Below are 15,310 nucleotides of genomic sequence, written 5' to 3' on the forward strand. Positions count from 1 at the left end.
ATTGAAATGCTGTATGTACCTAATGCTCTTAATTCATCTGGTTGGTTGCTAGGGAAATAAAACATGTGCTTCATGGAAATTGGAAACAATAAGGTTTAATGATGTCATTGTACAGTGTTAAATATTGTAACAATATTAGCATATTAGATACAAGAAATATGCATTTTTATTAATAAAACACACGTCACAGGGCTTTATTAACTTCCATTTAATTTATTTTTCTAAAATTGAAAAATTACGCAATATTGGTGATGAGAAATTGGAGAAAAATATAATTATATAGACAAGGTGAACCAAGCGTTTGTCTTCAGAAAATAATAATTAATAAAAATTAAATTGCTATAAAAAATGTAATCGTAATTTTTTTCAAAATGGTAACATATCTATTTTTTTTTAATAAAAATTGAATAAAACGTAGATAGTTGTAATCCTTAGATCATAGTTTTTGAAATAAAGATGTTATAGTGGGTTGTCATGTGAAAATTTTACAAAACTTAAATCCAAAAAAGATTTTTTTTCTTTTATTCTAATAAAAGAAACGTCACATTTTTATAGTGCTTTATCATTCATCAATTAGTTTTTCCAAAAAATAAATAGTTTAAACAAGAAATGTTTGGTTCTATCATACTTTCTGTACTCCTACTATGTATGTAATAAAAATTATAGTGAATACCAAAATATTTATTTCAACTTCAGACAATTCGTATTTTCAGTCAGCACGCACTTTTTAATACCTTAATGAAAGATCCTATTGTACTCTTTCAAAGCAATTTATTTTTAAACCTCTGTTGATTTTATTACTCGATAAATTTAAAAAATATGTCACTTAAAATAAAATTAAGCATAAGAAAACAAAGTCAAATTATCGTAGCAAATATTTAGTTAAAATGAAAACAAATTATTAATTGTAATATGAAAACAAGTTTCCTCCCACCCACACTAATTAAAAGTACATAATTAGTGTTTATTAATTAACCAGTAACTAATACAAATACTTCATCAGCCAAGCCTTCCAAAACAAGTAAAATGGGTAATTTAGTTTAAATAACTATTACTGGATAAATATGCAAATGCCCTAGACACAAAGTCGATAGTAATTAGGTACTTACAAATTGTATCTAAATACTACAGGGTAGTAAATTCTGCATATAAAATTTCGAACATATGAGAGTTTAAATTTTGCACTTTAACTATTTATTTCTGTTGGAAAAATAGTTTTTCAAGTTTTTTTGCTACAGGCTATTAAAAGAGCAAACAAGGAAGCTGTGTCCTAAATTGTAACTCTGTTTAATGTTATTTGTGGCTTTTATTGGCAAAATTTTTGTACCTTTACTAGATAATTATAAAAAACACATACATGATCATCTGTATCATTAAATAGACACAAAAAATTTCATATGTCAAAAAATAAATGTCAAATTTTTTGACATATACAGGGTGTTCGTTTTTCGAGCTCCACCATGGGGATCTCAGTTATTATAAGAGATAAAAAAGAGTGCTTTGGAAAAAACGCCACCAATTTTAATTAACAAACTAAATTTTGACAGTTCAATTGAATTTGGATCTAGAAGTCACATTCCTGTCAAACTTACCTACTTAAAAACAAAGGTTTTGAAATAGGAACAACGTGATAAACTAGTATTTACTCTTCGCAAAACAAAATAACACAAAGTTATAAAAGATGCTCGAATGCACCAGCTTCAAAATTTAGTTTGTTAGTTAAAATTGTTGGCATTTTTTCCAAAGCACTCTTCGCAAAAACGCTTTTTTTATTTTGATCAGCATGTAAAATTCGATTATATCGTGTGATATAATGTCTAGTTAAAAACGTCAAGATCTTTTGGTTTTCGTTTAAAAAAATTAAAACGAAAATTATAAATTTCCGTTTTTTTTTTCAATAATTCAAAAACTAATAATGACACGTTAAATTTTCTTCCAGATTATTGTTCAGCATAAAAAACGCAACTTTGTCCCAGTTTAACCGATCTCGTATCTCTTATAATAACTGAGATCCCCATGGTGGAGCTCGAAAAACGAATACCCTGTAGAATTTTTTAAAGATGTTTCAGTTCCTAGTATCTTATTTGAAATTTTTCTCTGGACGCGAGTTCTGACACCCTGTATATCCACATTTGGTGTTTAATGTGTAGATATGTGGCTATTTTAACCAAAGTTGATAAGAAATTTATGACAATGACAATTTCTCGGAGATTATTTATTATTACGAAACAGTTTAGACAAGTAAAACAGAAAATTTTAAACTTTTGCTAATTTTATCTTCGCCAACGTTTATTTTAAATTAATTAACTTTGTTGATAAAAGTCGGATATCAAATTAAAAGTTTTGACAACAAATTTCAAATTTAGTTGTCAAGTGGTTAACAAATTTTCACTTTCAGTCAAGATATTGCCTGAAAACCTCGTAAACTTTGAAGTGTATTTCACAAGAATATTAAAAATGCATTTCAGACCATTCAGATTTGCAATAAAGAGCGAATTGTAGCTACTTCTACTCAATCCCTACATCACTGTAAATAATGTGAATTACTATTGAAACTAAATTTGGGTAAAACTAGGTTTTCAAAGAGATTAAATTGTATTGGAAATGTTTCAATTGAAGACAGAATAGACGGTTTTATTCTGATACACGAACAAAACAATTAACAAAACTCTAACACCGCATTAGAATATTAGAGTCGAAAAAACGGTCTGATGTTCCTCAGAGCGTAACATATTTCGAGATCGAATGAATGGTAACTCAGTTATTGTGAATTCGTGCAGAACACTGCCAAGCGTTTTGCTTGCAGAATCTTTTAACATATTAACCAGCTTCCGCGAAATCTTATTTCATTAGCAAAATTGCAAATGAAACTTGTATAGAAATTTGTTTTAAGTGTGGAACTACTGAAGCACAAATTATTGACAATTTCAATTCACTTAAAAGCGAAATAGCTAATTAGTTTGTCTATGAGGAAGGAAGCGGTGTTTAAGGTGGTAAACAATGATCATGTAACGGTAATCAAGTAAACACATTAACATTAATTTTGCAAATTTTATTATGGCCTCGACTCTCACATGATTGGTTTTATTAATTGCTTTTAGAAATTTAAAGCCTTAATGTTTTTTACTCAGAAAATCATTGAGGAGAATTTACAGATCTTTCATTGAGATTATAAATTATTATGCTAATGTGCGACCGCATCTCTGTTATTTTAATTTAATAAACGATCTTTTATGGTTTGTGGTCTTGGGGTGGCAGGTGACTATTTTCTAACTTATTGTATTCTAACCGAAAAGCCACCGACTACATTTTTTATTAAAATATAATATACAGGGTGTCTCAGCGAGTTGGTAAAGTTCATTATTTACCTTTATATATTAAAAATTAAAAAAAAATTGATAATGTCACTTGATAAATACTTACTAATCTATTTCATCCTCAAATTATTTTCAACCACACATACAGCGTGACGTAGCGGTGCGTGCAAGCTCCATGACTTTTTTTCTATCCAAGCTATTGACTTGTTTTTTTTTAAACCATAGGTCTTATAATGAAGCACATTTCAAAAACATTTTTATTTAATACAGGTGTCCCAAAATAAGATAAACAACTAAGTTCTTTTTTTTAATTAAAACACTCATTTTTTGTTACATTTTTGAATTCGCCACTAAATTGTCGATATAACGCACCCAGTTTCTTAGAATTAGCTACAATAGTTTTTGATTTATCTCAATTTATGTGTCAAAATAGCGTTGTGCATAGACCCACAGAAAAATTCATAACTAGAAATTTAAAACGTATGGTTGTGGAAGATAAAATGTCACAATGACAAATGAGAAATGTCAAAATAATTTTTATGTAAATTATAACAGCAAACCGTGGTGAACGATTTTATGAATAAACACCAACAAAATCTTATTTGAGTTTGTTTTGAGACGTTTCATAGAATAGTTCATTTTAATTAGATTAATGTTTTAATTTTTATAAAATAATTTTTTGACATCTAGACAACATACGAACTGCCATGCAACATACGTCCTCAACTAGGTCGCCTACTTGATAGAAAGACTTTTTGATCGCTCTGTACAAGCTGCTAGTCTTCTAGGAAATGAGCTCCAAACTTTAGCAAGCGTTGCTTCATCATTTTTTCAGTTTTAACACAGCGGCCTACTAGATTCTTTTTTTTTTATTTTATATTTTGCAAAAATTTCACAAATTTTACAAAGTAGATCCCACCAACTCTATATTAGCAAAAAGCTCATAAAAATGCTACTACGTAACGATGCAATAAAATATATTGTAAATTGTCATTATTCAAAAATTGCAATAGGCGATGGAACATCGACTTCGCGAGTTTACCTTTATCTCAGAAAATGCGCTAAAGCTTAAAAAGTCGACTGGAAAAAGTTGGTTGTCATCTTGAATGGTTCTGAAGTAATGAATTTTTCTGTAGGTTTATGCACGACGTTATTTTGACAGATAAATTGACATAAATCAAAAACTACTGCAGATAATTCTAAGAAACTGGGTGCGTTATATCAATGAGTTCAAAAATGTAACAAAAACTGGGGGTTTTTATTTAAAAAAAAACAGTCTTAGTTGTGTAACTTATTTTGGACATCCTGTATTAAATAAAAAATATTTTTGACCCACCATTAAAAAAATCATGTCGATAGATTGGATAAAAAAAGTTATAGAGTTTGGGCGCACCCCTGGGTCACCCTGTATAGAAAATAATTTCAGAAGTTTAGTTGTTTAAGAGCTTCATTTAATACATATTTATCAATTTCCTACATATTAAAAAAAAACAATTAGAGGTCAACAATGGACTTTAACTCACTGGTACACCCTGTATACATAATATTTATTACAAACTTTTCATTTTATAGAATTTTAGTAAGTAATAAAATTAAAATTTAAACTTTATTAGTATTATTCGAGTTTTTTGAAGCTTTTCATTAATAATAATGCAGATTACAAACTCGTAGGTTTTACTAACTTTAACTACTTAAAAGCTTCATGAATTTATGAAAGTTTTGTTCTAGAAAAAGAATGTATGCAATTAAAGCACAACTGAATATTTTGTCTGGAAATAAGGTAGTGCACAAATTTTCTACTTTATTTGACAATTGCTATATTTTTTACATTTTGATTTTCATTCCATCAAAAGGAAATTTGTGAGAAAACCACAGCTGTTTTTTTGGATTCTTTAGAATCTGAAATTTATTTCAGAGTTGTGTTTCTCTCTCTAAAGCTATTATAAAGTCGATTTTTCAAGGATTACATTTGGATTTATGTAAAGGTAAATAATTAAAACTCTAATATTTCTCTTTTATTATTCATATCAGTTATCAATTTAAGTAAAATCAATGAAAAGTTCAGTGGCATCTTTTCTACAACGGGATCCATTCGGATGTTTGAATATCAACAGGTACTTACTTTATTATTGTTTCCCTGTGAAGGTTCGTTATTATTAGACATGTTTTCGTACATCGTTGATTTATCAAAATTCAATGCTGTTGATGTTCCAAATTTCCATCTTGAAACTTCCTTGTTGTACAAACAATCATATTTATGAAACGTTAGTATAAATCGTGAAAGCACAAAAGACTGCTTCGACACAACACCGTTTGCATTTCGTTTCGTTTAGAGACTTAAATAAACATTCCGTCTCATCTCATACATCGACGAAGTTGTTTGGGCAACAAGGTGTTTCGCCTCACAATAAGACTCCTGAAATAACATACTTACCACTTAACCTGATATGCTTTTAATAAACGATCCTAAAATGTGTAAAGGTGGTTTATGTTTGTGGTTCTTGAAAAGGGGACACACTTTTAAGACTTGCTAGATTTACATAGGAGGCGGATGAGAGAGTATTTTTATCACTTGGAGGCTATATCTTTCACTTACAAATATTTGATTTATTTATTTAAGGCCTTTTCAAAATTACGCCTTTTCATTGTTTAAAAGGGTAACACTTTCAATCAGCAACAAATAAACAAACATTCACAAGAAGATGGGATTTTTTACGTCATTAGGATTTTCTCACTACTGACTAACACCCACAGGATGACGACAATCATATTTCATTTCTGAAACTATATTTTAAATAAATATTTAAAGTAGCAGAAAAAAATTGTAGTGCTACTCCAAAAATAAAAATTCGCAACTCTGCTACAACAAAAAAAATCTTTTTATTCTCTTTTATATTCAAACTCAATCAAATAGCACAAAAATTTTAAAATATTTTTCAGTAATCGCAGTAGTTTGAGACTGAAAAAAAGCACGTGTTAATTAATCAATTTATCACGAGCGTGAAATAGTTAATAAACAAAATTTGCATGAAATAAATTAGTGTGTCAAGGGAACATTAGTTTCAGCGGATAATAATTAACTTAAAAGTTATAGCAATATATGGCACAGGGTAAAATAATTATTTCACGTCAAGTCTTCGACTCATCGCAAGAATTCGGTTGTTGTTGAGGGAATTGCTTGGGAATCAAATGGCATTTCAGTTTCTTCATCTTTTCTGAGAGATCCTCTAAAAAATCTATTTCGAAATGCCATTTGTCTTTTATCATACTTTGCAGATCAACAACTCAGAACAGTGAAATAAACATTCATCTGTAATAAATTTAGAACACAATGAGTTTAAACCTCCCTAACGTAAACCTGAGTGCAGTTTGACGAAATTTGTTTGTAGAAGGATGTTAGTGGAAGTAAAAATTTACAGCTGTTGGATTTTTTTATGACAATTAAAAACAAATACTAACACTTAACTCAATGATACCAAACATATTTTCAATTAAACTGATGAGTTAATTCCCGTTTTAAAAAAAAAATTGTAAAAGGAGCTTTAAGCAATTAAAAAGTCCTTGCTTTGTCCAATTTAGTCGATTTTAATTAACGTTTGCATAATATGAACCTTCAGTCACTTGTCGGTACTTTATTAAAACGACGTTATTAAAATGTATCGAAAATGGGAAACGAGCTTATTTAGATCGTAGAATTTGTTCGTTTACGTAACAAAAATGGCGGGATACTCATTATCGACCGTGGTATTGTTATCGTATTGACCTGTTCCGTTATAAATAATGTTTTAAATTAGAATTTCAATAAAATCTGATTTATCGTCAAGTTCTTTGTACTGCATGTTTGTAAATACTTTAATAGAATTAAATTTTATTTATCCGTTTAACGCACATTAAAATCATCATTAAGAAATATTCAAGACATGATAAGAGGAGATTCTTGATCTAAAAATTTTATTCAAAATAACCCCCCGTATTTAATTATTCATTTTATTACTTACTTATTAGAATTAAAGCTTCTAGTTCTGGTCTCTCGATTTATGTGCTTCGCTGATCTTTGCTTTATACTTATTCGTGCATAACAGAGCTTTCGAATATGTGCACAAAGTGATGTTTGCACTCGATTACTCTGCAAATCGAACGACCAGCGCCTTGAGTCAACAGTTAAATGTATTTAAGATTGTTTGAGTAAAGTATTTTTTCTACGATCCTAACAGAAAGTAAGTTTTTCCTCCCTAATTTCAGAAAAAAAAATTGGCCAATTACCTTCCAGAGAGGTAAAGATTCTATCCCCCCATAAAAACAAAAAAAAAAACATTAAATTACATTATTAGGAAATTATTAGTTTGAAATTTTTGTTTCAGGATCGTAGGAAAAATTATATCAGATGAATATAACCAAACTTTTTTTGCTTACACCATTTATTTTTTGGAAAAACTAATTTATGAATGTTACTATAAAAATGTGATGTTTTATCAAGAATAAAATTTTTCGATATTTTCTTTTGTTTGAGTTCTACAATTTTTTTTATTTTTTTAAATGGCAATCCCATATAAAACCATTTTTCTCATAAAGGTTATGATCTAAGCATTACAATTATCTACTTTATATATATATATTTTTTTTTAATTTAATCGCAAAAATTAATATTTGTAATTAATTAAAAAAGAATTTTGATAGTGTAAACGATTAAATACACTTTAATTTGATGTCTTGATATTGTAGAAAATTTTTAGCGTATGGCGTGAGAATTAAATTTGGAGAAAAAAAATTTCAATTAACTGGAATATTTTCTACACGATAAAATTCTTTGATTTTTTTCTGTGGTATTTGTGAAAATAGTGTAATAGTCGATAGGTTTTGAATAATTAACATTTTAATATTGAAAATCTGAAAAATAATTTATGGGGGGGTTTGCGGTAATTGGTGATCAGGTCAGAATTTATTGACAAAAAAAAAGGTCGGCAATGACATTTATGACGTATTGTGAAGCCTTCAACCTATTGTCAATGCATTAGCAGCACATCATTCCAAACTTGGCCATAAATTACCAAAATTCCTAATTTTCAATATTAAAATATTAGGTACTCAAAATCTATCAACTTTTACATTATTCAATTTTCACAGTTATTATTAGAAAAAATCAAGGAATTTTATCATGTAGAAAAGATTCCAATTAATATTTTTTTTCCAAACTTGGTTTTTAGGGTCTTACTGACTTAGGTACGCTAAAAATTTTGAACAATATTAAAGCATCAAATTAAAGTCTATATAAGCCTCTATCGTTTTTTTTTAATCAATTAGAAATATTTATTTTTGCGACGGGCCTAAAACTTGGGACACCTATAGATAAATTGCAAATTTGACAAAAACATCGCATATCCCAAAAACAAAACACAATTTCCTTTTCAAAATACGATCACATTTTTTATATTACTTTAATGTATACTAATTATTATTTTCTGGAGGCAAATGATTAAAAAAAAACACTTGGTTCCATACTTTTATACAAGGTGTTTCACACAACTTTACGAGGTTTGCGTCTAATGTATGCACCCAAATATACAAAAGTCACAAAACACTGGATACAAAAAATTCACATTTAATTATTTAATTTTTGGAAACCCATGACAGTAGTTGTCAAACTAATCACTGTTTCATTAATAGTCATAAACTGCAGTTTTTCAGAAACAATTATCATTTGTCCTATCAAGAGACCGCATGAATATGATTCTAGTTTATCTATTTTAATCACTAACTAACAAAAAACGTTGTAATTTTTTAAAGGGTGAACAAACTAGAGAACATTATCCAATTTTTCAAAATTTGTAATTGAGTTCGTATCGGAATACGTATTATTGATTGCATCTTACAGGCGCAGGCCTCGTAAAATTATGTGAAGCACCCTGTACGTATTACAGTAACTATAACTAAGTAGAACTGTATACAAATTCTTTTCTAAACTACAAACTGCAAAAGTTACTTGCATAGAAAACGTCACTATAGATTTAAACAAAAATACCTATGTAATAAAAATCAAAAACTTGAATGTTGATATTTTCGCAACAACGTGTAAGGTATATTTATTGTGTAATAGCAAAAACCGAGCTAAGAGGCGGTGCAATATCTAAGATCTCATTACATTTCTAGTATATGTACTGCGATCACTGTAAAATGCAAATTAGGCTCAGAACATGTCGTTAAAACGCTTAGATACATGTCAAATTTACATTTCATGGTATAATATCGGTTTCTATATAGCATATGCCCTTATATAGGACAAATGCATGCAAAAATTTAGCTGAAGGTATTGCTTCAGAGGGCACAAATCTAAATTGTATTAATTTATTTGAAATTATTCATGACTTACGAATTTAATTGTGTTTTGTTCAAAACAATAGGCATTCTCCAAAAGGTGCATAATAAATGAGCAACGTTTTATTTATTACGAAAGTGACAAATGTAATCAAAAGAAAAAATCAATTAAAACTAAAATTAAGGTGCCTCAAGAATCTTGCTTTGGTGTGCCGGTAACATCAAGACAGGATGATTAATTACTATGAGAGAAATAATTTAGTGAAGCCGTGGGCCCTATCAGCACATTGATTTATAATATATTATGAAAAGAAAAAAATTATCTTGCCCGGGTTCTACGTAATAAACCCGAATCATTATTTGAAATGATAATCTGAAGAAATACAATTTCCAGTAATTATACGAGAAAATAAAAAAGTTATAGATGTTTTTTATCCTATAAAATGTAATTTTAATTACAAAAGTAGCAAAGCGCCCCATCCAAGTACGAAATCAACTACAAACTAACCATACATAATATTAAATCTCTCCTTTAATTTTCATTAAGTCGGTGTTTATGGCCATTACTCGTACCCACTGTTCATTAGCGCGTGAAGAATCTAAAAATTCATTACTGCAGCAAAGCCCTAAATTCCAATAAAACAGTTTTCATACTGAGCGGAGATTAAATAAACGGATATTGAATAAAAGGATATTGATTTAAGAGTCGATACTATTTGTTTTGTGTAAACGTAAAAAAAAGAATCCAAGAATAGGCGAAATTCCATCAAACATTTTTTTCAGTCAATGTCTCAATGACGATAAAAGCTTTGTGTCAAGAGTGATTATTAATCAAAATAAGGTGCAGTAAATCCTTCAGTGATGAATGATGGCCATTTAACACAGGTAGTTACAATTATGTTTTCACATTTACGGTTTAAGCAGCGCAATTATTCAACTGCTGAAAGCTGAAAATAAAATAAAATGCACTTAAATACTTCAACTTGGATTTTTATAAAATGCACTTACATGGAACTTGTTAAAAGTTGCATTTAAAATGTGAACATGTAGCGCAGTGACGTAAATAAAATATATTAAGCAAAAGCTTGTACACCTTTTTTAGGCAAGCTGCATGTATTTTTTCTCGATAACAGAGAATAAAGAACTGGACATCGGGGATATAAATTACCTGATCGACTAAATTTAGCACAACATTTATTTTTCTAAAAATATTCTTTGGTATTTAGGAACACCAAAGGGCAACAACGAGGGACCGTTAACTCTGAAATTAATTGTTCCCAATTAATTGGGAATTATGAAATTAATATGAAAACAATAAAATTTCGATGGATTATTGAAATCACTGAAATTTCGGTAGATTTTTTTTAGAATTATCGCAGATAATTTCTTTTGAAAATTACGTTGGATTTCTTAGAACTATAGAAATTAATTTGGAATTACGAAAATTAAGAGGGAATTAATCTGAAAACAATATAGAATTACGATGGATTATTGGATAACTGCAATATCGGTGGAATTTTTTTGAAATTACTGGAATTCTTTTTGAAATTAACAGAGATTAGAGATAATTTCTTTTGAAAATTACGTTGGATAGGAATTAATTTGGAATTACGAAAATTAAGAGGGAATTAATCTGAAAACAATAGAATTAGGATGGATTATTAAAATAACTGGAATTTCGGTAGGATTTTATTGAAATTACTGTATTTTTTTCAGAAATTACTGGAATTTTTTTTGAAATTAATAGAGATCGGAGGTAATTTCTTTTGTTGAATTTCTTAGAACTATTGGAATTTATTTGAAATAACAAAAATTAAGTTGTAATTACAGGAATTAATCTAAAAACAAAATTACTGAAATTCTTTTTGGAATTATTGGCATTGTTTTTGGAATTATCGGAAAAAACATTCTTTTGAACATTACGTTGAATTTCTTATAACTATCGGAATTATTATCGAATTACAAAAATTAAGTTGGAATTATAGGAATTAATCTGAAAACAATGCGATAGATTATTAGAATTACTGGATTTTTTTTGATTACTACAATTTCGGTGGATTTTTTTTTGGAATTGTAATTAGTTGTACACATTTTTTTCAAGTTAACGGCCCTTCGGACAACAATTTTCAGCGATTTTATTCCACCACCTGTTGCAAGTTAGAGTAGAATCCAAATTTAATGAATGGTTGACACTTACTTTTGTGTTTAAAAAATGTTTTGTTGGTGATTAATGCAATTAAGTAATAATCGTATTTGCTTTGCTCATGTTGAACTTCTTTCATCTTAATTTAATCTAAACTTCTGTGGCGCCGGAGGTCGTCAATGCAAGAGTAATTCTTCGCATGGGCTTTGAACGGCTTCTTCGTCAAACATGATGTGCAATTACTCCCTTGTCCGTTACAAGACCTTCAGATATGAAATAATCACCGACACTGATGATATGTTGAAACCGAAACACAATAGCACTCTTTGAACAAGTCCTCGTCGGAACTTCAAGCTCAATAAAGTCGGCCACAATTTTGCTTTTTTGTCTTAAGATTTCTCAATTCAACTTGAAGTAAAAAAGTGGCAATTCGTCCTTTTTGCAAACGAGCAAAAACTGAAATTAGTGTTATTAACATCTGGAAGCTTGTCGAAAGCCAGAAGCACATTTCAGACTTGCGGTTGTTTACAAATTATCTGCTATATGATGTTTTTTGTTAGTTTCAGAACCGAGAGTTGTGGTTATTAAGGATGGACCATGCAGGATAGGAGTGTGCGGCGAAGAAGCTGCCTGCAAGGATTACCGAAATAATACGCACACGTGTATTTGTACACATGATTCACGGCCGCCCACAGCCAAAGGTATCTGCCCAAGGAGGACAGGTATGACAGACGGATTCATTGTATTTTTACACCTACTATAAATAACTGCATGCGTATTAGCCAATAATGGCACTTTTTATTCTTTATTACAGTTTTTCGAACATATTATTAAAACTCTCTTATTGAATATCATAAATCTTTATCAAAAACGAATGGATTGAAAATTTGTTCCGCCAGCTGTATATACAACTTGTGACAGTTTTAGATAAAGACTGCAATTAAAATCAATTCAAAACTAGAATACCGAAAGTGATCCGAAAATATACCATTAGGTATACAAAATCTATTCCAATTCTTTTACTTAGATTAATTGTGTTTACATAATTGACTATGTAGCTTTTAAGTTCGAAGTATTTTAATCGAATAACAGATGTAGAAAATGTCATTCTGCGAAATAAAGTTTTAAATAAATTTTTGTCTTCATTCGTTAAAAAGTTACAGCTTAGCAAAAAATATGAATTTTGTATAACTTTGTCGTTATAAATTAAAAATGATGACATTTATGGAACACTTCCTTAGTTGGCTGGCATTTTAAGCAATTTTTGTACTCAATATGTTTTTACTTAATTCTTAATTTATTCTAATTAAAGTTCTTTTTATCTTATAAATGAATCGTTTTAAAACTCATGTTTATGTTTATGTCATATTGACAGTTTCAATCAAATGAGATTTTGAATTAAGTAATTGTTTTGTAAATGTCATCGTTTTTATTTTATCGTACAAAATTCATTACTGTTATTTGTTGTTAAGCTGTAACTCTTTAACGAATGAAGATAGAAAAAATATATAATATATAATATAAAATATTTAATAAAAAATAACTTTTTTTCTTTGAATGACACTTTCTGTTTCTGGTTGACGTGTGGCGGCGTGCTTTTGGGAACTCCTTATACTGTATTTATTAAAATACTTCGAAATTAAAAGCTAGAGAGTAATTAGGTAAAAAAAATTGAATAAACTTGTATACTTAATGTTAAAGTTTATTTAATCTTTTTTTCTCAAAATAACATTTTCTATCCCTGGTTTCCTAGGATTAGAATATGGTATTCTATAGAAAATTGTTAGTTTCATTGAAAAAAATATCCCAGCTTTTAAGATTTACAGCGAATAATTGAAAATTATTGAATAATTGTTTTGATCAAGTGCACCACAGCACTACATTTTTAGTCTTTGTTTTCAGTATTTTTGGACAAGTACATACAGGGTGCGCCAGAACTTGCGCCCCAGAGAAAAATATAATACCATATAAGGTAAGATACTAGGAACATGGAAAAAATGTTTAAAAAATTTTATCTATAAAAATTTCGAAGTTATGAGAGTTTAAATTTTGCACTTTGGCTCTATTTATTTCTGTTGAAAAAATAATTTTCCAAGTTTTTTTGCTACAGTCTATTATTAGAAGATGAAATAAGGAAATAGTACCCTAAATTGTAACTCTGTTCAATGTTATTTGTGGCTTTTATTGGCAAAATTTTTGTGCCATTACTAAATATTTGTAAAAAAACATATACAAGATCATCAGTATCATTAAATAGACATGAAAAAATGTCAAATGTCAAAAAATATATGTCAAAATTTTTTGACAGATAGAATTTTTTAAACATTTTTTTCATGTTCCTGGTATCTTATCTTACTTGAAATTTTTCTCAGGGGCGCGAGTTCTAGCGCACCCTATATTTTTTCATTCCTTAATTAAAAGTATCACTAATCTGTAGTTTTTTTTGTAACAAAAAGTATCAAAATAAAAAACACATTTTTTTTAGGTCCGATTGTGGACGGACCTAAGGATTAGTGCCTCGTCACAGAGAGCGGGGATATTTGCATTCAGATCGAATAATTATAAGCTAGCTAAAAATTTTTAATTTTTACGGGAAAAGTCGAGCTGGTTTCCAAATTCTATAATCTTCTATAATCTACAAGGCTAAAAAAATCAATCAATGAAAATTTCTCTCCTCTCTCTCCTCTGTGACACCATCCGAGGGTGATATTTGCTATAAAAGTATTACGAGCTTAAAAGCTTAAAACTCCCCGGGGTTCTAGACACCGACCGCAGTTCCGACGCGAAAATTTTCGGTTCTAATTAGAAGTAATTACTCTTTTACCCATTGAAATTTTGACCGCAGTTTTCGGATGTCCCCTTCAACCAAATTAGCTCAATTTGCAGAACAAAAATCGATTAAAAGAAGTCATAATTTATAGGAAAGCAAAGGAAAGCCATATTAAACTTCTCTTGCGAAAGCAAGAACCAGCGTACAAAAAAAGCACAATTGAAATCTGTGTCAAAATACAGGGTGAATTATTTATAATAAATGATGCAACCCAAAAAACATTCTCATAGATAACTTGGCTTTTGTTGCGTTTTAAACATTTAGATTAAATTTAAATCAAAGTAGTTGTTGATGACAGTGTCATCAATACCACTTTTTTCCCTTAAATTCAAAATGTACTTAAACAACGAAAAAACTACATGATCTTGATATATGGAGAATGCTACAAAAGTACTGGGGCTGAATGTGGACAGTCAAGGGTACGTCGTAGGACGCCAATTTATAAAAACTGTCAAAACTATTGCAAATACCTATAGCTATGTTCATAACTTTGAAAAAAAAAACAGTACAACTGAGAATGTATTTTGGGTTGCGTCTGAAAATCGGTTAGGGTCTTTATTATACAGGTGTCAGAACTTGCGCCCCAGAAAAAAAGTTTAAGTAAGATACCAGAAACTAGAAAAAATTCTGGCAAAAAATTTGGACATTTATATAAAAAATATAAAAATTTTGCCAATAAAAGCCACAAATTACCTAAACAGAGTTACA

The 15,310-nt window shown here is 29.2% G+C and overlaps 1 protein-coding gene across 3 annotated transcripts in view; it reads left to right on the plus strand.

The window, feature by feature from the left end:
• Window positions 1-15,310, plus strand: part of LOC123012469 (tyrosine-protein kinase transmembrane receptor Ror-like) — a 51,752-nt gene that overhangs the window by 16,943 nt on the left and 19,499 nt on the right. For 2 of the 3 annotated variants that reach the window (XM_044410413.1, XM_044410412.1), the window contains exon 2: window positions 12,333-12,494. In XM_044410413.1, the coding sequence (XP_044266348.1) occupies window positions 12,333-12,494 (162 nt within the window). The remainder of the gene's footprint in view (window positions 1-12,332; window positions 12,495-15,310) is intronic. The other variant, XM_044410414.1, reaches the window with a different exon arrangement.

This window comes from Tribolium madens, unplaced genomic scaffold (genome assembly GCF_015345945.1).
Source record: "Tribolium madens isolate multiple individuals breed KSU strain unplaced genomic scaffold, Tmad_KSU_1.1 Scaffold_96;HRSCAF=242;Tcas5.2_LG5, whole genome shotgun sequence".
Classification (NCBI taxonomy): domain Eukaryota; kingdom Metazoa; phylum Arthropoda; class Insecta; order Coleoptera; family Tenebrionidae; genus Tribolium; species Tribolium madens.